Raw genomic sequence first — 24,824 nt, 5'->3', positions numbered from 1 at the left:
ATGGATGTGAGAGTTGGACTATAAAGAAAGCTGAGTGCCAAAGAATTGATGCTTTTGAACTGTGATGTTGGAGAAGACTTTTGATAATCCCTTGAACTGCAAGGAGATCCAACCAGGCCATCCTAAAGGAAATCAGTCCTGAATATTCATTGGAAGGACTGATGTTGAAACTGAAACTAAAATACTTTGGCCACTTGATGTGAAGAACTGATTCATTTGAAAAGACTCTGATGCTGGGAAAGATTGAAGGCAGGAGAAGGGGATGACAGAGGATGACATGACTGGAGGGCATCACTGACTCAATGGACATGACTTTCAGTAAACTCTAGGATCTGGTGATGGACTGAGAAGCCTGGTGTGCTGCAGTCCATGGGGTCGCAAAGAGTTGGACATGACTGAGAGACTGAACTGAGCTGAACTGAAGCTGCCTTCAGAACCTCAGTATTTAACCACCCTGCTATTTGGTCCACCAAGAAATATCTGTAATTCTGTTCAATCCAAGGTGTGAGCTCACCTCATTAATAATGAGAATGATGGGGGAATTATAGTTTTCATGTGTAACCCTGTGCCAAGTGCTCTACAGACATTGTTTCATTTAATCCTACAAACTGAAGTAGGTGTTATGTTGGCACCCATTTAACAGAAGAGGAAACTCAGCCCTGGAAATATCAAAACTCCCTATATTTACATAGCCAGTAAGCACCAGAGTCCACCCAGTCTCAGGCTCGCCTTTCTTCAAAGTATCTGCAGTTAGCCATACAGATATTCTGGCTCCTTGAAGGCAGCCTGCACGGTCTCTCAGCACTGGGCACGCTCCTCCTCATGCCCACAAGGGAGCCCTTTCCCACTTAGTCCCCATCATCCTGCTGCTCTGCTCACAGCTGACTGGGCCCAGAACCAACTCTTGACTCAGGCAAACCTTCCACAGGCTGGCTAGAAGCCTAAGGGTGATCTAGTGAGGGCACCCTAGCCTGGACAGTAGTAGATCAAATCCTTTTAGGCGTTTCAAAAGCAGAGCAACTAGGGAGAATGCAACAGACCCTGGCCTGAGTAGAAGCCATGGACAGATGACTCTGTGAGGCAGCAGAAGCCATATATAAGAGAAGTCAGCTGCTGCAGGTAGGAAGAAGCTGGCAGAAAGCGAGCCAAACTCCAGGCTGGTATGCTGAAAACTGCTCCACACAAAGCCTCTCTGTAGCCGCTGGCCCAGGTTCCCAGCTTCCTACTTGCCTCCATGTATCAGAACAAATGCTCAATCCTGGAGACAACCGCGAGTCCCTGTGGGTCTCATCTCCTAAATAAACCCATGCACCGCACGCATTAGTCCTTGGATGGGATGCAGTAATGGAAGGCGCACGCAGACGCCTGCAGGAGCTGAGCAGGCCTGCCTGGGGCACGTTCCCACTCTCCTGCTCCTCCAGGCTGTGGCCTTGAGAGGGTTGCTTCCCCTCTGGGACCCTCAGCCACCCCCTCTGTGTGATGAGCCGCATGTGAAGATGAAATGAGATGCGGAGCATGAAGCTGGGGGCCCAGGGCCTCAGTGCGTAAGGGTCCTTAATAAGTGCCCATTGTGCTGTCATCATTATCCTGAGCTGCCCGGCCACCTTGCAGCTCGGAGGCAGGAGGACCTGGGGATGAGAACACTCCAGTGTGACAATCAGCCCACGCACACTGGTTGTACGATGTGAATAAAAGAGGCAACTGGAGGTGGACGTGCCCTTTCCAGTGAGAAAGCCCACGGCTGAGAGGGCCTCCCTGACTCCCATTCCCCTTGGTGCCGTGGTTAATAGGATGGAATTGATTCCACTGGTCAAAATTTGAAGATGGAGATAAAAGAGCGGGCCAGGGAAAGGGAGCCCTTCTTCTAGTAGCAGTGAGAAAGCCCTTTTCCCAGAGCCTTCATGTGGCTTCCCGCACAACACACAAGTTCTTCGCGATGTTGTACATGAACAAAATGTGCCCAGGAACCTCTTTTCCCCTCCTCCACCTACACTTCAATCTAGGAATTAAGCATTTCGGGGGGGGGGGGCAGTGAGGGGTGGTGGCTGGGGATTTACACACACCCCTAAAGCTTCTCTACATGGACTGAATCAACACAAATATATTGAAGATATATGAGTGTCCTGGGCATCATGGAACCGAGAAGTTAGAGGGCATCAAAGGATCCCAGCTCACGGTCAGGGCACGGCCCCCTCCAAGTGCCCCTCTGTGAACTCTGGATTCTAGTTAGGGGTGTGGCAGTCTCCTGGGACTGAAACCCTGTGGCCCGGGTGAGCGTCAGGACTCGACGTGCTGTGCTGGTAAAAACCCATGGAGAAGCCTCCTTCTGGGTGACAGGTTTTGGAGTAGGTGGGATCTACAAAAACGGAAGTAGGTGGCAAAAATTAATGATGGTGGGAGAAAGGGGGAGTGGGCGTCAGCGATTATTAGCAAACTGACAGGAGTGGTCCTGCACACACCGAGAACTTCTCTGCTCAGCTTTCTAGGGCCAGCTCTATGACCCTACTGCATGCCTCGTGTGTGCTGGAGATGATATGAGATGTCAAAGTATGTCACTGGCAAGGCAGGTGAGATCCGGTCCAGGTGTGTCTCTTCTGTGAAGTGCTGTGGATATTCCCAGATCATAGGCATGTGAGAGCTAAGACAATAGCTAACATTTACGAAATGCTTGTTATATGCCAAACACTATTCTAACTACTTTATACATATTATTTCATTTTGATCTTTGCAAAAATCCTTTGTGATAGGTATTATTATTATCCCATTTTACAGTGAGAAACACAGAGTCCAGAGCGATTAAGTAACTTTACCTGAGGTGATGGGACTATTAAATGGTGGAGGCAGGATTTGAGCCTGGGCAGTCGTAAATCCTGACTTCTCTGGGCCCTCCCTGTGCTCTGAACTCACTATAGTGGCTGCAGCATTTGGTCACACTTCCATGGGCATAACTTACTGTCTCACCAACAAGACAGTAAGCACCCTGCCTTCTGGCACCATGGCATGGATGGGCCTGTCCACCCGCTAGACTCTGATGCCCAGGACACTCAGTGTGCTTGTGTTGATGGACTCCATTTAGAGAAGCTTCAGGGATCTGTCTGACTCCCCAACCACCACCCCTCACCCCCGCCCCAAATGTTGGATTTCCAGATCAAAGTGCAGATAGAGCAGGGGGAAAGGGGTTCCTAGGCATATTTTGTTCATTTACAATGTTGCAAAGCATTTGATCATTTAAAAATTAACCATGCCACATACATCAGATGTTACTGAATGTTGCATCATACCAAAAAGAAAAATGCTCTCACAGGAGGTATTTCTTGCAGTAGACATGTCACTCTGTCTGCATACACAAGCAGTACACAGTGGAGGAGACATTCAGATCCGGAAAACTCCATTCCCTCCTCCAACAAGCAGATAAATCATAAATGACTAATACATACATACATAATAAGCAACCACAGGGAAATTAGAAAAGCAGAAAATCATAAAAATATATAAGTAATAGGGAAGGAAGAAAGGAAGTGGCTTCCCTGGCAGCTCAGATGGTAGAGAATCTGCCTGCAATGAAGGAGACCTGGGTTTGGTCCCTGGATTGGGAAGATCCCCTGGAGAAGGGCATGGCAACCCTCTCCAGTATTCTTGCCTGGTGAATTCCATGGACAGAGGGGCCCGGTGGGCTACAGTCCATGGGGTGGCAAAGAGTCGGACACAACTGAGCGACTAACATTTTCATTTTCAATAGGGAAGAAAGGAAGGAAGCAAAGGAGAAAGGAAAGAAGGAAGGGAAGGAGGGAGGGGGGAGAAGAAGAAAGGAAGGAAAAGAAGATATTGTAACATACAGGGCAACCAACATATGAAGTGTGCTTTGGCCACATGAATGGATGGAGCTTAGGCTGCATATTTTTAGAGAAGAAAAAATTACATTCTGGGAAATACTGATCTGGTTTACACCATGGTGTATGTTCCATTTGTCCAATTTTTGTTGAAATCTTCCATTAACTAGCTGCATGACCTTGGGCAAGTCACCTCTTTGGGCCTCTTCAAGTTATCTGAGCCAATAAATAAGCAGTTTGAACATCCTTACAATGCACTTCATAACACAAGCCTGTTTCACAGGATAAAGCAGTAGAGACTAAGAACATGGACTCTTAAATGAGACATTAATATTAAAATGAGAAATTAATATTAAAAATACTTTAAAAACTCATGTATTTGGAAATTAAATGTCCACTTGTAAATCATTGGTGTATTTAAGAAGCCACAACAAGGAAAACTAGAAAATATTTGTAATACAATGAAAATGAAAAGAGAATTTACCAGAATTTGTTGCAAGCAGCTGAAGCTGCTCAATGCAGTTAAATACAATACGGTGTTTTGAATAAGGTATAAAAATAAATAATGGACACTAACATAAAATTTTGTGAAAGTTGAACTAAATCTGTACCTACTGTATCACATGTTAATTTCCTTTTTTTTTTTTTTTAAAAAAAAACAACAACAGTATTTCAGGTCTACTATATCCTTCCACTTATCTCTATATTCATTCTATTCAGTTTTGAGAGTTTGCTATTAAAACTCCAACTAAAAGTCTCAATTTACCTACTTAAAAATAATTGTAATATGTAACAGAACTAAATGTAAGTTTGTTCTGTATTTGCCAAGTCTCTTGTAGATGTGATATCATATTTGCATAATTTACAAAAATACAATAAAGAAGTAAGCAAAGAAAAAAAAGAACACAGACTCATTGCCTGGTTTTGCTGGTTTTCGCTAGTAACACAACACTAAGTACTGCAACGATAACAACATGTATTCTGTGTTTCAGTTTCCTCATGTATAAAATGTGGGTTACAACATTTTATCATATCAAAAAGTTGTTGCAAAGATTAAATGAGTTAATACATCTAAGGTATTTACAATGGGAGCATAATACATCTAGGTATACAATCTAGGTGTGTGATACATGTTAGCTATTATAACACCTTACAAAATGCAAAAACTGTGAAAAAATTTCAAGTGCTCTGTAAATGGAAGGGATCACCATAGTTAGAAGATGAAGGAAATCTACAAGCTGAGCTATGTGCCTGCAAGAGAAAAATGGTCCTCTTTTCTGGCTGACACCAGGCACATGCTTCTCTAGTCCAAGGCTACATTTGTTTTCTGCACCTGGAGATGGCAAAGCTCCCATTGCCTGAATTCTTCCCAGGTACCAGCAATGATCTAAGGAGTGACTAGTCTATCCTCACACACACACACACACAAATGCCATAAAATGGATATTATAATTATCCCCATTTTGCAGATCAGAAAACTGAGATGCCAAGAGGTTAAATGACTTCCCAGGGAAGAGAAAGTGGTAAAACTAAGTCTGAAACCCAGGCTGTATTTCTGAATTCAACTTATTTTATTTATTTTATTGGAGTATAATTGCTTTATTACTTTGCCAACAAAGGTCCGTCTCGTCAAGGCTATGGTTTTTCCAGTAGTCAGGTATGGATGTGTTGGACTATAAAGAAAGCTGAGCACCGAAGAATTGATGCTTTTGAATTGTTGGAGAAGACTCTTGAGAGTCCCTTGGACTGCAAGGAGATCCAACCAATCCATCCTAAAGGAGATCAGTCCTGGTTGTTCATTGGAAGGACTGATGTTGAAGCTAAAACTCCAATACTTTGGCCACCTGATGCGAAGAGCTGACTCGTTTGAAAAGACTCTGCTGCTGGGAAAGATTGAAGGCAGGAGGAGAAGGGGACGACAGAGGATGAGATGGTTGAATGGCATCACCGACTCAATGAAGATGAGTTTGAGTAGGCTCTGGGAGTTGGTGATGGATGGGGAGTCCTGGTGTGCTGTGGTCTATGGGGTCGCGAAGAATCAGACACAACTGAGCGACTGAATTGAACTGATAATTGCTCTATAATGTTCTGCTGTGCAATGAAGTAAATCAGATATATATAGACATATATCCTCTCCCTCTTTGCCCTCCCTCCCACCCCGCCCCCCATGATATCCCTCTAGCTCATCACAGAGCACCGAGCTGAGTTTCCTGGGCTTTATAGCAGGTTAGCAGTAGCTGTTTCACACATCATAGTGTATATGTGCCAAACCTAATCTCAAATGTAGGAATTTCCTTCAGAGATGAAAATGTTTCTATTTAGTAGACGGCTCCAGTTCCTTAGGTTCCCTTGCCTGCCTTTTTGCTCAGTTGCCCAGTCCAGGATATTTGCACGTGCTCTGCTTGGCTCGGCATGCTTTAGTTGGCCTGGCACACTCTTCTCCCAACTCCCACCCCAACACTTGCTTTTCATCTCTCAGAGCACAGATATAGATCACATCTTATAGTTCTCTTAATAAAGTACCTCTTGTATATAACCCTGCCTGGGCACCCCACTCCAGTACTCTTGCCTGGAAAATCCCATGGACAGAGGAGCCTGGTAGGCTGCAGTCCATGGGGTCGCTAAGAGTCGGACTCGACTGAGCAGCTTCACTTTCCCTTTTCACTTTCATGCCTTGGAGAAGGAAATGGCAACCCACTCCAGTGTTCTTGCCTGGAGAATCCCAGGGACAGGGGAGCCTGGTGAAATGCCGTCTATGGGGTCGCATAGAGTCGGACACGACTGAAGCGACTTAGCAGCAGCAGCCATAATTTTACATTATTTATGAGATTACTTGATTAGTCTATCTATTCAACTGGATCACCAAAAAACGGTGACAAGCACCCTGAATGGTGTTATCTACAAGTATATGTGTGTGTGCTCAGTCGTATCTGATTCTTTGGGACCCTATGGGGTGTAGCCCACCAGATTCCTTTGTCCATGGGATTCTCTGGGCAAGAAGTCTGGAGTGGGTTCCCATTTCCTTCTCCAGGCAATCTTCCCAACACAGGAAACGAACCTAAGCCTCCTCCATCTCCTGCACTGGCAGGCGGGTTCTTTACCACTGTGCCACCTGGGACCTTAGGTCCCTTAGAAAAATATATTCTAATTTTGCAAGTTTAAAGAAGCAAGGACTACTGTGTTGCCTCTAGGGTCCTGTCTCCCCTCCAAAGACTAAAGTCTATGGCTAGATGGAATTTCAAATAGGAACGTTCCCTCAAAGCACTTCCGTGTGTTTCCTCTGGGATGACTGCTGGCAGCTCAGAAGGGGAGGCTGGCCTGATCAGGGAGGGCCCCGCCTCTCTGGGTGTCCATCTTCCTGACTCTGTATCAGTTGCGGATGTCTGTGCATTTGTCTGCTCATCATCAATTTCTGGTAGTAACTCTCAGACTTTCCTTTGAAGAATTACTCTCCCAGCCTCCCCCTTTGCTCCCAGACTTTGTGGTTTGGATAAAACTAGCCACAGCCTCCCCACTTCCAAAGGTGGGTCATATGAACCAAGCCTGATGAAACAGCATATGTCATTTCACTGGCCACAGAGTTTTATGGATTGGGATGTAGCTCGAGCCAGATCTTTGAAAATTACTCTGGGAATTTTGCTGTGCCTCTTGAAGGAAAAGCTTCTTCTTTCTACTGGGGCTGCTAATCCAACAAGACATATTTCTGGGATTTCTGCAGTCAGGTTTCTACTGCAAAGAGAGCATCTGCCTTAGAATGAAGCCAATAGAGAAAAGAGCAGAGACAGAGATCAGATTCCCTGCAACACCATTTGAGCACCTAGATATATCCATGCCCGCAGCCTTAACCCTGGGCTCTTTAAACTGCCCGAGCCCATAAATTCTCTTTCTGTTTGGCAAATTTGAATTGTATTTCTTTAAAAAAAATCCTAATCAATAAGTCCCCATTGTGACCAAACGGGAAACGCACTGGTGAGGGATAAATCAGGAGTCTGGGATAAACACATGCATGCGCACCCATATGTAAGATAAATAAGCAACAAGGACCTACTGTATAGCACAGGGAACGCAACTCAATATTTCGTGATAACATATATGAGAAAAGAATCCAAAACAAAATTAATATATGTGTAACTGAATCACTTTGCTGTATACCTGAAACTAACACAGCACTGTAAGTCAACTATACTCCACTACAATTAAAATATTTTTAGAAAACTTAAAAAAATAAATACCCATTGGATATACAGAGCTTATTACAAGGTATGAAAAACAGAGTTTATTATATACATGTTCATGAATGTCAGGTTCTGTGCCAAGAGTTAGAAACACAGAGATAAGCTGGACCTACTTCTTGCCTTCAAGAAGCCGTTCTCTGGTGGCAAGAACGGTCACAACGAGAGACAATGACAGCACAGGGCCAAGTACTATAATGTGGGTGTGTGTGCAAACACAGAGGCGGGAACATGCTCTCCTACCATAAAGGCATCCCCAAAGGCCCCACAAATGAGAAATTTCATGGACAAGAATTTTTAGGATGCTTTTGTGTTGAGTTTTGTCTAAAAAGGGGGAGAGTCATAGTTTATGCAAAGTCATAGGAAGTATGAAGCAGTATGTTACATGAACAGTTGAGTGTCTCTGAAATGTAGGGTGAGTCGAAGATGACTCACCTGGATGCTTCATGAAATTTGGCAAAACCCCAAGACCTTACTGACCAACTGGCAAAGAGTGAAGGGATCCAAACGCAGTTTGGGAGCCGGGTTCTTCCGAGCACAGATGCGTAGATAGACACTGATGTGAGGCACCACCAGCTGCATCCTTTTTAGCTCAGTGCACAGTGAAAATGCAAGTCTCCTAGTCCAAAGTATTAAGAATTCAAGATGGTGACAGCAGGGCCCTTTAGAGTGCAGGGTCCTCTGCAGCTACACAGGTTGGATGCTCAGGAAGCTGATTCTGACATAGGGCTAGGGAGAGACCTGCCTCTCATCTGTAATGTGGCGGGGCCTAATTCCCACCAATGCCTTCAGCATTGTAAAAGCCAGACTCCCACCTGAGTGATGTGAACAGAGAGAATCAGTGCAACATAAGCCCAGGCTAAGAATTCTGACATTTTTGTTGTTTGGCTGATTTTCCTCTTCCCAGCACAAACACCGGTGCAGAAACATTTATCTCTTTCTGCTTTGACAAACCTCTCCTCCCCTTCACCAGCCCCTAAAGCTGGCCCTAAGAGCAAGTGTGTCTGCAAAGTCAATAGGCATCCGGATAACAGAAGAGCAGTTTTGCAGAGGTCAGAATAGTAAGGGGTGGAAGCCATCTGGGACTGGAGTAAGGTCCTGGGCAAACATGAGATAGAAATTTCAAGACTACAAATTTCAAATTTGTATCTAGTGACAAAATTATTAGTGTTTACATTCTTTTCCCATTGCTTCCCACTGAAGAGATTTCTGCCTTTGCTTCTTTAACATCTCCTCTTCTTCCATCCTCTCAGGACGTTTCTGTCTTTGCCAGCCAACTCTTGGCCCCTGAGACACGGAGCAAGAGCAATAGGTAGAGAGAGACAAGACTTCTTGCCAGTGTAGAGTGAAGAGTCCCTATGGGAATCATGCGTGCATGCTCAGGCGCTCAGTCATGCCCGATTCTTGGCAACCGCATGGAGTGTAGCCCACCAGGCTCCTCTGTCCATGAGATTTCCCAGGCAAGAATACTGTAGTGGGCTGCCATTTCCTATTCCAGAGGATCTTCCCGGCCCAGGGATTAAACCCACACCTCCTGCATCTCCTGTACTGGCAGGCAGATTCTTTCCCACTGAGCCACCTGGGAAGCCTTTTCATGGGAAGCACCTAAAACAAATATAAGAAGCCAAAGGAAAGTGAGAGCAAAAGGAAAGAGAGAGCCTAGAGGACCCCAGTTTTAAAAGAGTTTGTGGATAGGAATTGAGAATAAGGTTGTGAGAGAGACTTGGGTAAACCATGAGATAGGAGAGATACAGGAGAATGGAAAAAGGGAATATTAGATAATATTGCTGAGTGCCATGACTTGAACTTCATTTTGATGAAATAACATTATTTGAGGAAAAACATTAAAAATGGAAATTGCTCACAGTTACTCTTGTCTATTGGGCTGGACTATGTGGGATCTGAATTAATCTTGGGTTACACTTGTATTCTATGAGATATTAATAAGTACTATATACACATAGGGAGACAAATATATGCACACTGAATGATTCAATGGGCAAGTAAATCTGTGAAATGCTGTATCCCATATCTTCCTCTTAGAAAATCCCATAGCATCCCCCTAGCATCTTCCTCTTAGAGAATGCATTAGCATTAAGGCTCTGAGAAGTCCTGTACCACAGAAAGCTAATCAAAGCTGCTTAATCCAATGCTTCCTGAACGTATTCTACCATATGTCCCAGGATATATTTTACTGTTTGAATAAATTTAATATAGTACAATTTTAATAAGGCTGATCTTAAGCTCTCCTGTCTCAAGGTTTAGAGAAGGTGTTGTAGATGAAGTATATTTTAACTAGTATTGGAAGGATGGGGAAGGTAGGGAGTAGCCAGTTCAGTATATAGAAAGGAATGAAAAATAATGAATAAATAGCTCAAGACTGGTGAGCAGTTCCCTGGGGTTTCAATGCAGAAAGAAAGGATCTGTTGCACTTCAATTTATTTTCATCAGGGAGAAACTCTCCCCACCTCCTGGTGCGATGTCATGTGGGTGCTGAGAGGCCCGGGGCCGGAGGCGGGGCCACTCACCTGTTCTGGACCATGCTCATGGCCAACACCCCCCGCCTCTCTTGCGATGTCACGTGGGTGCTGAGGGGCCCGGGCCCCGGAGGTGGGGCCAACTCACCTGTTCTGGACCATGCTCATGGCCACCCAGTCCGCAGGGTACACGTTCTTCCCAATGAGGTCCTTGAACATGATGAACGTCTCCATCAGGAAGTCCTACAACAGCAAAGCAAAACACACCTGCCATCTTGCTTTATAGGAAATGACTGGAAGGACCTAGATCTTGTGAGTTGTTCAAACTTTTTCTTTTTTTTTTTTTTATGGAGGTGCAGAAAGGGACGAGGCATAGCCTTTCATTATGTAAACCCAATGAAACCAATAGAGGTGGATTTTCAAATGAAATCTTACAAGTGATTACCAGGAGACTGTTTCACAGATATAAGTGGAACATGAATATGGAATGTGAAAACCCTCTCAAAATAAAGCACTGTTAATTCTGTCTTTGGGAGTAAAGGAGTAAATGTATTCATTGATATGGCAATTTTATAATCATCTTGCCAAATATGCATTTGAGGAGGAAATAATCTACACTTATGAATGCATCTCAGGTCATTGAGCAAACAAACTATTATTAAAATGAAACATCTAACTGCCGTACTGTAAACACAGCTAATTCATATGTCACAGGCACATGCATGAGCAAGCTAGAGGAAACACGGCAGGGACTCCCTCCCTCTCCTTTTAAGAGGCTCAGAGTGGACCTCAACATGCTCCACCAGGCTTGCGATGGGTCAGACTTGTTCTCTACCTTTGGAGAACATAAATTCAAGACAAGTCCAGATAGCAAAGTGAAGAAGTGCTGACACTAGGAGGAAATGAAGTTATCCCATCCATTTGCTTTGTGTGTGTATGCTCAGTTGGTCAGTTGTGTCCAACTCTTTGTGAGCCATGGACTGTAGCCTGCCAGGCTCTTCTGTCCACGGGATCTTCCCGGCATGAATACTGGAGTGGATTGCCACTTTCTTCTCCAGGAATCTTCCCAACCCAAGGACTGACCTGGCATCTCCCACATCTCCTGCACTGCAGGTGAATTTTTTACTGCTGAGCCACCCATTTGCTATAGGCAAAATTTAAAATCCATAGGAAAGCTGTTCAGAGCTCTTTCCTTAAGCCAGTGGTTTTCAAATTACTTTAATAGCAGAATTTTTTGTTTGGAGAAAATCTTACTTGGAACCTAATGTATAAAACAGATAAAAGTGGAAACAGCTCTGGTTGAAGTATGCATGTATGTATGTGTGTTGGGTGTGTTTATGGTAGAAGATAGTGAAGTTGGGAGAAATATAATTTGAAAATCACTGCTTAAGCTCAACTGTAAAATTCTGGAAATGAGATTGGCTCCTTTCCAGCAACCATTGCTTCTAGGGAAATTTACCCCAGAGACTAAAGTCCCAGTTTCCACATCAGCAGAATGGGGATAACATCTACCTCAAATGGTTGATTAAGTGCACACTGTCTATAAGACACTCCACACAGAGCCCAGCCCACTGTGAGTGTTCACTACATGCTCAGGATGACGCTGGTGAGTATAACTGTTCATCCTCGGGATCACCTGGGGTAGTTGCCATAGGCACAGTCCCTGCCTGTGGGAATGGAGAAGACCTCTGCCTCACAGATGGAAAGCCTGGCTTCTGACTGGGAAGGTGCAGCATGGTGTAGGCTTTCCTACACCATGGTAGGAAAGACAGTAATGACTCTGCCTGCAATGTGGGAGGCCCAGGTTTTTCCCTGGGTCACAAAGATCCCCTGGAAAAGGAAATGGCAACCCACTCCAGTATTCTTGCCTAGAAAATCCCACGGACAGAGGAGCAGGGCGGGCTACAGTCCATGGGAAAGCAAAGAGTCGGACGTGGTTGAGCGACTTAGCAGGGTGTAAGGACTGGAACAGAGGTTCAGACCGTCCCTCTGCCATATACTGCTGTGTGGCCTTGAGCAAGCAGACTGGAGACTTGTAACCATGGCTGCTAGCGCCTCTGCCAGCTGCTGGAGGGATGGTTGAGAGAAGCATGATTCAGTACAGAGCGATCTGTTTCCCACCACCCTCTCCACCCTCTCTTCCACTGAGGATCAAAAGTGAGGGATCCAGTCTATTTCCACGTCCCATGACACTGAGGAGGGAGAAAACCTTAGGCTATTTAGAGTTCCTTTTGTTTCTTTTTTTTTTTGTATAACCAGAAAGAGGTTCCCTTTCTTGCCAATCTTACTCCAGCGAGGAGTCCTCAAAGCTAAATGGCCGAAGGGACAGGACATTAGTTTCCTATGGTTCTCCACTCTGTGAGCTTGGCACAATTCTGGTTCCTGTGTATCCTTCAAGGAGAGGTAAAAATGAGCCCCTGGCAGCAGAACCCCTGAAGCTGGCGGTAATAAGGAGACAGTGACAAAGGTTCCATACTGAGGGTAAAGTGCCTGCTGCACTCTGGGGCAGCTTGGGCTGGGCTTTCTTTTGATGACATCATCTGCTGCAGAGGTCCAGCCCCCTAGCCATCCGCCACAGCAGACGGTCCTGTAGCAAATGAATCCTGAGAGGCCAGAGGAACAAAGGGCTCAGAGACCAGTTTTCTCTATGCGTGTGTTATTATAATACAATGATGGCTGCCTTTTACTGGACTCCTACAATGTGAGAGCTACTGTTGTCTCATTTAATCCCTTCACAATGCCGTGACATAAATGATATGATCCCCACTTTACAGATGGGTAAACTGAGGCTTAAGAAAGGTTAAGTAGCCCACAGTCGCAGCTAGCCAGTGACAAATCCTGGATTCAAACCCAAGACCATGTGACTCTAACACTCATGCTCTTAAGCCTCAAAATGTCTATGATTCATCAACAAATATGGTTTCAAGTCCTGTGTAGACTAGACACTCAGGGCTCACATCTGACATGGGCTGAAGGTGTATTTCGGGAGTGATATATACAAACCTAAGCGGAAGTGAGAAACAGGGAAGCACATGAACATTTCTGCAAACCCAGACCCACACACGTAAGGTTCATGGAAGATATTCTTGCCCTAAACTCTCGGGAATCTAGAGAGCACAACGTGTCTCCCAACGCTGCCCCAAAGCATTCTGTAGACTCACCACAAGTTCAGAGCTGGTCGGGAAGGTCTCAATATAGAAGGAGTAGTGCTGGTCACCCATCTGGTTTAAGACGGCTGTCATACACGCCACGAAGTGACTCTGCAGGAAATCAAATGCCATGGAACAGTGGAGAGTGCACCGTTAGATTCACTTTCTCCGTTTGCTTGACTTCAGACTGGAAAACATCTCTCCATCCCAGGCTAGTATAACCCCTCTCCAACCCACCCCCTCTAGGGGTGGAGAATTTCTTCTTAGCAGATGAGCATGTGGAACTTCTCTAAGAGTAAATGTCTCCTTATGGCTTATTCATCGCTCATTCGTCCAAAGAAGCATTTATTGAACATCTATTATGTGCCTAGGACTATAATAGGAGCTCCAGATATAGACAATAAGGATCTGACTTATTGCCTCTCCAGTTGCTTTACATTGGGAAAAGAGCACTGTATTGATGTCAGGAGATCCAGCTTGGATCAACATTCTGAAGACAGTTGATTTTCTGGTAAATAATTTTACATGTCTAATCTCCAATTGTTCCATCTGTAAAGTGGGACAGTAATCCACCCACACCTAACCCAGAGATGTACTGTAAAGATCAATGGCTTCTATGGTGCCTTGAGTACACTGAAATTCCCTATAGGAGCATCGGCGGTTGGACCATGAATCAGCCAGTGAGAAGCCAGCAGCTGTCAGGACTAATGTCTGTCAGCAGAATTGAGGGGGATCTACTCTGGGAACCTGGTATAGGAAGTACTGACCATACATCCACCAGCTGGGGAAAGAGTGTCTCACCAGCACTCAAGAGTGTCTCCTGTAAGATTCCACTAGGCTGCCTACTTAATCAAAGGAAGTTCCCTGCCAAGGGCAAGCCTGTGGTGGATGGGAAGCTTGGGGTGATGCAAGTGTCTCCAGGGATCCCCACTGCTAAAGGGTGTCAGATATAACACATCATACCTGTGGGTCTGGAAGTGTTGTGTTTGAACCAAGTATTATATCTGTATCACAAACTACTAACTTTGTTAAAAAAAAAAAAAAAAACCGCTAAAACCAAAAAATGAAAAAACGTCTCCCTTTGTTATAAAAATATAATGTGAAAAAAACTCCTCCCAATTTCAGGTTTACAGTTCAGTGACAGTGACAGAAGAGCAGCCTCGAGTCCCCAGGAAGCTCCTTCTGCGTTTCTCCACAGGAAGTCTTTTGGTCAATTGAATGTTCTTTAAGTTCATGTTCCCAAAAGTAACTCCCAAAGACATGGATTCTCAATTGCTTCTAGGTTCTTTCCAATTAGGACCTTAGGGATAGCATGCTTTCCCAGTCAGCAGGACTAGCTATGTAATTTGTGGGGCTCAGAACAAAATGAAAATGGAAAACTACTTGTAAAAATTCCTCAGAATTTAAAGACAGCCCTTCTGAGCACTGGACCAGGTCACACACTGGGGAAGGCAGCGCTGCCTGTGGGTGACCACCACACACACGCACCACGAGTGTTCAGAAAACATGCAGAGCTGGCAGGAGTGCAAGGAGCAACATCAGTGACATTGCTGGGCACTGGGACCGGGAGCCTTCTCCCTGGGGCCAACTGCCCTGGCCACCCTGGAGTCCAAGCCTTCTGCCTGCTGAGGCCCCCAGCGGGTGATGGTGAGTCTGTGAAATTATCCATCCCTTTCACACCAGACAGAACGCCACCATCACTGCTCACCAAGTCCCATGGAAACCAAGAAACAAGTTCATTATTGTTTATCCCTCCGGCCAGGCTGGATGCAAGAGGGGACGGATCTTCCGAGTAAGAGGTGTGTGTGGCGGGGGGGTGGGCACACACGCGTGTATCTCCTCTGCTCCCTCCATCTCTTCCGCGAGGAGCTTCCTCCAAGAATTCAGCCAGTGGCCACTAGAGGTCTTTGCTTTTCACATGGTAGCTGCCGTGCAGTTTTTTCGGCTTTTTATTTATTCCTACGTGAGCAGACCCACTACACTTCTTGCATATAAACAGTGAAAATTACAACATAAAGGACTTATTATTTCTTCTTTTGGAGTAATTCTGCTGCTGGCCAAAGCCTGGCTCGTTTTGCAAAGAAATGAAGGGCATTCTCTGCAGGTAATTCCACTGCTTCAAGGTAAGAGATCTGGGTAGGTTTTATTTTTTGTGATCCATCATCCTTTCAGAGCAAATGCTATCATTTCTTGGACAATAGTTTACTTTTAAAGCTTGGGCTTAAATGAGCCCTGGGATTGTGAGCTTGTGTGTGTGTGTGTGTGTGTGTGTGAGAGAAAATCCACCATGGTCGGAACTGCAGGCTGCCCCAAATGCACAGATACAGATCCGGAATGCTTGTTATTTCCAAAGGCTTGATTTGAATTTGAAGGGGGTTGGGGAAGCAAGCAACAAACCTCAGAGGTCAAGGTGCCTGGAAATTATCTTGAAAAGGCTACTTGTCTTAAGCCTTCCTTAGAGAAACTTCCATGCTTCATTTTAAATGAAAATAAAAGGGGAAGGGGATTCCCATGCCGTCTCATTTGGAGAGAGTGACTATTCTATGAAAGAAACCACTATCTTTTTATAAGGACTTGCTCAGTTCATCGATCCATCAAAATTACTTTTACCAGCTTGTTCATCTCTTGATTCTAACTACCCCACAGAAAAACCTGGCTGAGTGCCTTCCAGCAGGATCTGTAGTGTGTTGTGACTGAAGTTTGGACAAGTTACCTGCATTTGGCTGTTAATGAGAAATGACAGTGCTTTACTTCCAACTGGAAGCTTTCCTTTTTTTTCTGCTATGGTGTCTAGCCCACTTTAGTATCAAGTCTGTCCGAAATCACACCCATGTGACTGACTGATTTGTGAAATGGCATGAGACACCAGCAGCAGGTTCAAATTCAGTAAAGGCTCCTCTTTGTCATTTAAATTAAGAGCCAAAACCCTCTGTTCATCATACAATGAGAGAATGGTAGAATCACGTTGTGTCTCTCTCACATGTATCCCCTTTTCAGCAGAGCCCTCAGCTCAGCAAGCCGATTCTTTGCTCCCTGTCCTCTTTCCCTTTCACAAGTTTGAGACCTTCGGTATCCACCATGTCTGAAGGTTTAGAAAGCGCTGTAGGGGTTGGGCGTGGGGGAGAAGACCAGACTGCATTTGCTGTAGCAACTCAGACCTTCCTGATGTTGACACTGCTCAAACTTTACAGTGCTGGAGCCCAGACTCCCAGCCCTGCCAGCAACATGGCAAAGCCTGAAGGCAGCCTGGGGGACAGAGGGGCGGGCGGACCCCCTGCCGTTCAGGCTGCTGAGAAGGTCCTTCTTGCCATCCTTGGTGGAAATTTTGTGGTCAACAGATATTTACTATCAGGGCGTGAGGCAGCCACTCACCCATACCCGAGCAGCATTCCAGCTGCCCGGATAGAAAATTGCTTCTTAAAACCAAATGGCAGGGGGAACTGCATATTAAATTCCGGAGAGAAACTGTATCTGAGATGCTGGCACAAACCAGGCAGAGTCACCTCAGCTCCATTCGGGGTAGCTTAAAATGTAGCTAATGAATCACAGCATGAAGAGACATGGTTTGAAACTAGGTCAAATGTGTAAAAATAAATGCAATCATTGCCGGCACTTGGCTGATGAGGGGCTACTTAACGCCTTGAGTGGCAGGGCTTATTTGCCGTATAGAACCCTCTTCAGTGATCCATGACATTCAATCCTCTTAATTAATTCACCCCATCAGTAAGTAGGGAGGTCCTGCACACCTGGGAGAGAATTGAAGCTCCAAAGGAAAACAGTCAGTGTCTCTTTGCTGTGTGATGGCAAGAGAAAATGAGAAACCCAATATTGTGTCATTAGTATTAATTAACTGGGATACTGGGTGATTGCGATCAGGAGAGTCGCCCTCTCCAAATCAATTTATTCCTTTGCATAAAAACCCATCACCGTGATCATCATATGACCATTGTCATCCTCCTCCTCTTATTGATAAGGCCAATAGTTTTGGCGCACAATACTCAAACATATCTATTTAACCTCTTCTAAAGCAAACACACCTACACACACGGTTAGGACCCTGCAGGGCTGAGTGAGCCAGGAAGAGGCCATCAGTCTGCCCTGCCTTGAAGAACTAACAAAACAAGGGGAGAGGGGCATGGTGGATGCGAATGCACCCCTCCCCACCTGAGGTTGGTGGGAGTGATGAGATCTCAGAGGGAGGGAAAGAGCCAACTTCGGGAGCTTGCTACCTAAATGCCAGCATTACTATGCGATGCCAGCTGGTGACACGTTGCCATAGTAACTTCAAATAATGTGCTCTACCAAAATAAAATAAAATACAGAGCGCCAAGGAGAGGAAACAAGGGAGGAAAGTTTGCATGCTGAGGGAGATGCAAAGTTTTGCCTACGGGGCCATCGCTTTCATTTGGAGACTGAGAGTAGCCGAACACCGCTCTCAGGTTGCGTCTCCGTTCACCCGCGTGTCTGCCATGTGGTTATATAACAGATTTGATTTTGGGGTGGAATTGGTACGGTCTTTGTGATAGATCCAGGTCCGGAAGTGGGAAGCTATGTTGTCAAGGAAAACAAGGACTCTAAAACCCCTTCATCTTAGCAATTTGTCAGGAAGCTGAGAGTTACAGTTTGCAGCAATCTTTGGGGAAAGTAGTGTATGCAGTCTGTCATAGCAACCACTACGTGCTGGGCCCTGCGCTAGGCCCCCAGGTGCAGCAGTGAGCCGGATGGATAATGTTCTCTCCAAAGAGTCTGCATCTGGTTCTGCCACGATGTAGAACATCAGGTGGAGACCTAGGAGCCAGACCGCCTGAGTTCAAATCTCAGCTCTATCTATCACTAAGCGCGTGACCTTGAGCAGGGTCTTGCATCTTAGAGTGAAAGGGAATAGAAACAGTTCTTACTGCATACATTTTTGGTGAGAGTTAAATCAATCTGTGTAAACCTCTTAAAACATAGAAAGCCCTCAAAATGATCAGCCATTAGTATTATTGCTGTTGTTTCTGACTCTGACCCTGAAAAACTGTGCAGATTGGCTAACTGAAATTTCTGACCTGGACAGATGGAATGAGGACTCCAGCTACCCCTGACTGTCTGTGGATGCATCAAGCACTCCCAGTCGCAGCTTGGGACACGTGGCTCAGTGTCCTTTGACTCTGAACATGGCTTTAGTCAACAACACGTTCAAAGAAAAGCTGTTTAGTAAATAGAGCGTGTGCCTCTTTGAGCAGTGCATGATGGGAGGTTCTTTTTATTGGGGACAGTTGCTGGCAGGTAGGATAGGATGAATGACAAAGTGCCCACTTTGTTCAAAAGCCTGAAATGTAACCGTTTTCATCGGAAGCTTAGTACTCCAGCTGTCTGGTTTTCGGAAGAGCCTCTCCTTGTGTGAAGTGACATTCTTTGGTTACCCAGGAATCCTGCTGTGTGATAGCGTAAACCAAGTCACCTTCCTTCAGGGAGAAGATTCTTAATGGGCACAGATCCAGGGGTTTTGTGTAGCCTGCTCCATGTCAAAGTGCAACATCACAGGAAGACAGGAAGGTGCCACTTAGATGCTGTGCACTCTGGATACAGCTGGACACATTCTGTCTGTACAACACAGCAACCCTTTGGAGCTAGCTATGTGCACCCCTGCCTGGCACTGTGGGCATTAATGATCAGCTCTCCAGAAACACTAGGGCCAGACAGAACCATAGGCACAGCATCTCCTCAGAGAGCTCTTCTCATTGATGAAGAGCAGGTGGGGAGAGGTAACAAAGCGGCTTTGAATCCAGGCTGAAGGGCAGACTGAACTGGCCACACTCTCTTCCTTTGAAATGAACACTTTCTGATCTTGATTGCAGCCTGTGCAGGTGGCTCTGTAGTGTGGGGTCACTTTACATCTTCCAAAGGATACCGTGAGGTGTTTTATCACAAAGGGAGGTGGAAGGCAAGCAGATTCTGTTCATTCATTCCTCGGGCTTAGGACTCTACCTTTGTCATCTCACTGAGTCATCGCAACAGCCTCAAAAGGTCAACTTTATGCCCATTTTACAAATGAGGAAAGTGAGATGCTTCGAGGTCAAGCAGTTTGCCTAGATAGACATTTAGAACAGGATGGGGCAGGGATAAAAATCTGGGTCTTTCTGACTCAAAAACCTGTGTTCTTTTTGTAAATCCACGATGTTTCTCATCTCATCACTGTCAGCTCCACCTGGGCAGAGGATTTTGTCCTTTAGGCACTGCTATACCACCAGAATCTAGAACTGAACTTTCACATAGCATAGGCTCAATAAATATCTGTAAGATGAAAGACTGAACTTAGAGTATTCCTCATCTTTAAAAGGACGTTACGGGGATAACTCCCCCAAACTCTGAAAAGTTAGGGTTGTGTGTAGCACATCTTTGCCTTAGGAGAGGACAGAAATTAAAGAATGTTTGCTCTACTCCTGATTATTGTTCTTATTCCATCTAAAGTTGTATTTGATTAAGCCAGAGTGAGTCATGGTTTCGCGCTTTCCTAAATTTAACAAATATTTCTTGGGCACTTACTGCGCTCCAGGCATGGTTCTAGGTGCTTTGGACACACATGAGTCACGAATGAGAATAACGAGGGGTTTGTTCTTAAGGAACTCACATGCCCACTAGGCAGAGGGTCAGGGATGGGGAAACACCACAAGCCAGTGAATACGTAAGTGAGGTCATTTTAGGCAGTGATATCTGCTGCTAATGAAATAGTACAGAGAAATGAGATAGAGATGGGAAGGGACCTGTTTTCAATAGGGGAGATGAAGGTGGCCTCTTAGAGAGCTGACTCTTGAGTGGAGATCTAATGATGAGAGTTGGTGATGTAAAAATCTGGCAGAAGAGCATTCCAGGGCACTTAAGTAGCAAACGCAAAGGCCCTGAGGTCAGATGTGCTTGGAGTGCTGGAGAATCCAAAAGAAGGCCAGAAGGTACAAAGTGAGGGAAGGCAAGGAGAAGAAGATGAGGTCAGAGAAGCATCCCAAAGGCCCTTGAAGGTCAGGGGCAAGGGCCCGGGTTTTCTTCTAAGTGCCATTGATTTGGGTTTTAAGAAGCCAAAGGGAGGCCACTGATTTGGGTTTTAAGAAGCTCCCGCTGGCTTCTGTGTGTTTCAGGAGGCTCCCTTTGAAGACGCAATTTGGTGTCTTCTCATACTCTTCCAAGACGCTGGAGTTGTTTCCAGGTGTGACCGTCCCCTCAACGTCAACTCTCCTGGTTTGTGGTAGCTTCACCACTTCTCAGCAAGCATTTCTCACTAAATGACTGTTTTATAGCAGCGTCTTGGCCTTTCTTCAGCAGGTGAAATTCTAGTTTTACGTGGATCTCAATTGTCTTCAAGTTCACTGGTTTGTCTCCCTGTCATTTATAGCTGAATGAAAGGGAGGGAGCCTGCTCCGGCATCTCCCAGTCTATGATGAAAGCCATTCGAGCTCATGGAAGTTGAGAAGCCTGCTTGCTAGGAGAGGGGCTATCATTTAGGACACCTCCGTTTTTAACTGAACACAAGATGATTTTTCTAAATGTTTCTAATTACATCTGTGAGATGTGGGTGGGGAAGTTCACAAATGTGACAGAAAAAGGAATTGTTTCAGGAACAAGGATTTATTCTCAGCACACACACCAATGATGGTCTTCCAAGCTTTACACTGAATGCCTCAGGAAGGGCTGCACAGAAAAGCTTGTGTTGAGTCCTAGACAGAACAGTACTGTTCTCGCCTCACATGTTCCTGAGAAAAGTCAAAGCCAGGAGCATCACTAGCATGCAGGCTATGCATGAGCACCCTAAGCAGCCTCTCACCTTCTCCTGCAAACATTTGTATCCAGGTTGCATAAGACACCAAAGTCAACCTTCAGCAGGAAAAATTGTCATAAAAAGATATTATGACTCATAAAGAAGGTACTGTGGGCTGAAGGATAACAATAATGACTATAACTTCAAGGACTAAGTGTGTGTCGGGCAGTGTGCTCAACCCTCTGTTGATCCATCAGTAAGGACATTTTATAGGATTGTGGCCAGGAAAGGAAAGAGCTGGGAGAGAGAATTAGTATCGAACAGACATTCCTATGTCAGACACTGAGCTGAAACATATGTCGATTGTCACAGCAGCTGCCAGTTACTGAGTGCATACTATAGGCCAAGCACCGTGTGTGCCTTATTTCATTGAATCCTCCCAACATGCAATCAAAGTTGGTAAAACGACGTGTACTTTACAGATGAGGAAATCAAAGAGCAGGGTGGTGACATGACTTGGCTGGCTCAGCTTAATTCCAGAATATTGTTTTATAATCATTATATCATCTTATCAATATGAAATGCAATACCTCCAAGTATCATGAAGAAGGAAGTACATGATATTTCACTCCACCAGGCCTCCTGCCTAACCTTGAATATTGTGTGTGTGCGTGTGCTCAGTCATGTTAGACTCTTTGTGACCCCACAGATGGGAACCCACCAGGATCCTCTGTCTGTAGAATTTTCCAACAAGAATACCGGAGTTGGTTGCCATTTCCTTCTCCAGAGGAGCTTCCTGACCCAGGGATCAAATGTGTCTCCTGTGTCTCCTGCATTGACAGGCAGATTCTTTACCACTAGGGCTACCTGGGAAGCCCTAACCTTGAATATTAAGAATATTCAATATTCATTTCAATCCAATAAACATCTAAATGTTAAGGATATTCTAGAATCTCTTGTGCCTTAACAGAAATAGAAGGGTGGGTGGAGAGATGGATGGATGGAGCTAGGCTGGCAGATTACATAGGCAGATAGACTAACTGGTAAGCGTTGTCACATATTTATGTAAACAAGACCAGCCCTCTAATGACTTTGCCCTATGGCTTATAAGTCTCCATGATTTTAGGTTCAATTGAGGATAACCCCTTCATTTTCTACATTACTTGGGGTTTTGAAGGCCAAGAAGGGTTCAGTAAGAAATGCCAATACCAAATATTAGGAAATGCATGCGGTTTCTCATAGAAGCAGCTTTCCTGGAATGCACGATATACTAAGTACTGGGATCAAATGCCCGCTCTCTTCAACATGCTCTGGATCTTTGGACAAGTTGCTTTACCTCTTGGAGCCTCAGTTCTCTGGTCTCTGAAATGGGGATAACAGTGCTGACTATAGGACTGCTGTGAGGATGTGGTGGAACGTGGGTGCAGCAGGCCCCTGCGGATACTGGCAACACCAGAGGATCTCAGAAAGCCTTCCTGCAGAGCTCAGCCTCAGCCCTGTTTGTGGTTCTCCAGGAATAGTGAGTTGGTCAGCTGGGGCAGTGTGGACTTAGCTTCTGGGTGACTCCTGGAGGATGATCTAAGCCTCCCTGTGGACCTGGGGAGCTGCACTGTGGGTGATGACTGATACGAGCTCGCCATGCCCTCTGTTTCCCTGCACAGAGACTCCCGGTTTCACGGAGCGGAGATCAGGCAGACAGTGTGCTCACAGTCACAGCCGGCCAAGCAAAAGAGGTTTCAGGAGGGACAGTTACTCTGTGCAGTAAATGGTGTCTTTAGCTGACCCCTCCTGTTTCCTTCATGAGGAATGACGACAAATGAAGACACGTGAAGAAGGTCTCACACATCGTGTTCTAAACTTCAAGCTCAACTTTTCAACTGGGTCTCTCCTGGCACCTCCCCACAGGCCCAGCTGCCCCTGCACACTCAGCTATGTGGTCTGACAAAGACCATCAGGTGTGTGCTGAGGCGGCCTCTGTGCAAGCTCTTCATACTGCCCGACTCAGCAGTGCGTAACTGAAGCAAAGACACACCCCTGGTGTGTCAGTCCACACTAGCGGAGGGTTTTCCCCTTCCTGAACAACTCCTCACTCCCAGTTAGTCAATCAATTAGCAAATACTTACTCAGCACCTACTATGTGTAAGGAACTATATCAGATATGATCATGGGTCTTACCCTGCAAGTCTCAGACTCAGAGGGAAGATTCTTTTTCTTCTTTTTTCCCTTTAGTGTTTTTTCTCCTCTTCTTTCTCCTCCTCCTTCTTCCTTTTCTGTCTCTCCCCCTGTCTCTCTAATACAGTAGTTCTAGCCTGGAGGCAATTTTGTCCCCCAGAGGGCATTTAACAACATCTGGAAACACTTCTGTCTGTCATACAGAGGGAGGGGGGAGGTTGACATGTACTGCATACAGGCTAGAAAGGCTGCCAAACATCCTATAATTCACAGTTCAGCCCTAACAACAGAGAATGACCCAGCCCCAAATGTCACCAGTGCGGAAACAAGAAACTCTGATCTGCAGAGAGACACCCGTGACAGTGCTGAATGACATGCAAACGAGAGCTCTAGTTTTCTCTAGGCGTTTAAGTAGTGGGAATAACCTTTGTAGTTAGGAATGCTCAGGAGAAGTTTCACAGAGCGTGTGGGATTTGAAGAATGACAGGAGTGAAAAAGATGAGGCAAATGGGAAAGGACGATTGCAATAGGAAAACATTTCATTTCATGATTTGATTAATTTGATTGATTGGTGGTAACTGCCTAAAGATCTGTGAGAAGAACGATTCGAATGCCAAGTCGTAGCTCAGCAGTAAAGAGTGCGGCAATCGATTAGTGATGTCTGCTCTAGTCAAGGGAGGGGGAGGGATAGTATTATTACATGTGCTGAGTGTTCCGTGTTCCACTTTGACATGGAACACTGGGAGCAGAGAAGCAGAGGTGAAAACAAGCAAAGTCCTTTGGTACAACAGAGGTTCACAGAGAGAGATTCCAGGAGATATGTGGAGGGGCAGACTGGAAGGACCTTAAAAGCCAGGCAGAGGGCTTTGAATCTCGATCTGTTGGTAATGGGATGTCATGCAGGCATCTGCCTACTGGGCTGCCTTCAGGCCAGCTCTGCTGACAAGGTCTTGAGAACTAAAGAAGGCTACCCAAAGTCCTTGCTCTTTATTTCTATAGAGGGAGGACTATTTCATTTGTTAACAGTAAAAACTGGCAGAATTATCATGCTCTGGCTTCTACAAAGCTGATCCCAATGATGAAAAAAATCCTACGAAGCTGAACTCAGAGAAAATTTTTGAAAAGCTGACTCTATAGGTTCACATTAATAAGCTCCTGTAAAGCCCTTTTGGATAGAGCATTCCTTCTGATGTTATTCACACAAGAGACAAAACAAAAGAAAACCTCAAGGA

At 45.3% G+C, this 24,824-nt stretch overlaps 1 protein-coding gene across 2 annotated transcripts in view; it reads right to left on the bottom strand.

Annotated features, from left to right (window-relative positions):
- Positions 1-24,824, bottom strand: part of DOCK2 (dedicator of cytokinesis 2) — a 457,600-nt gene that overhangs the window by 96,954 nt on the left and 335,822 nt on the right. For both annotated transcript variants that reach the window (XM_024981420.2, XM_024981421.2), the window contains 2 exons: positions 13,701-13,799; positions 10,688-10,782 (listed from right to left, as the gene is read on the bottom strand). In XM_024981420.2, the coding sequence (XP_024837188.1) occupies positions 10,688-10,782; positions 13,701-13,799 (194 nt within the window). The remainder of the gene's footprint in view (positions 1-10,687; positions 10,783-13,700; positions 13,800-24,824) is intronic.

Source organism: Bos taurus, chromosome 20 (genome assembly GCF_002263795.3).
Source record: "Bos taurus isolate L1 Dominette 01449 registration number 42190680 breed Hereford chromosome 20, ARS-UCD2.0, whole genome shotgun sequence".
Classification (NCBI taxonomy): Eukaryota; Metazoa; Chordata; class Mammalia; order Artiodactyla; family Bovidae; genus Bos; species Bos taurus.
Note: the sequence above shows the minus strand (reverse complement) of the source record. Positions and strands in the feature narration are given on the sequence as shown.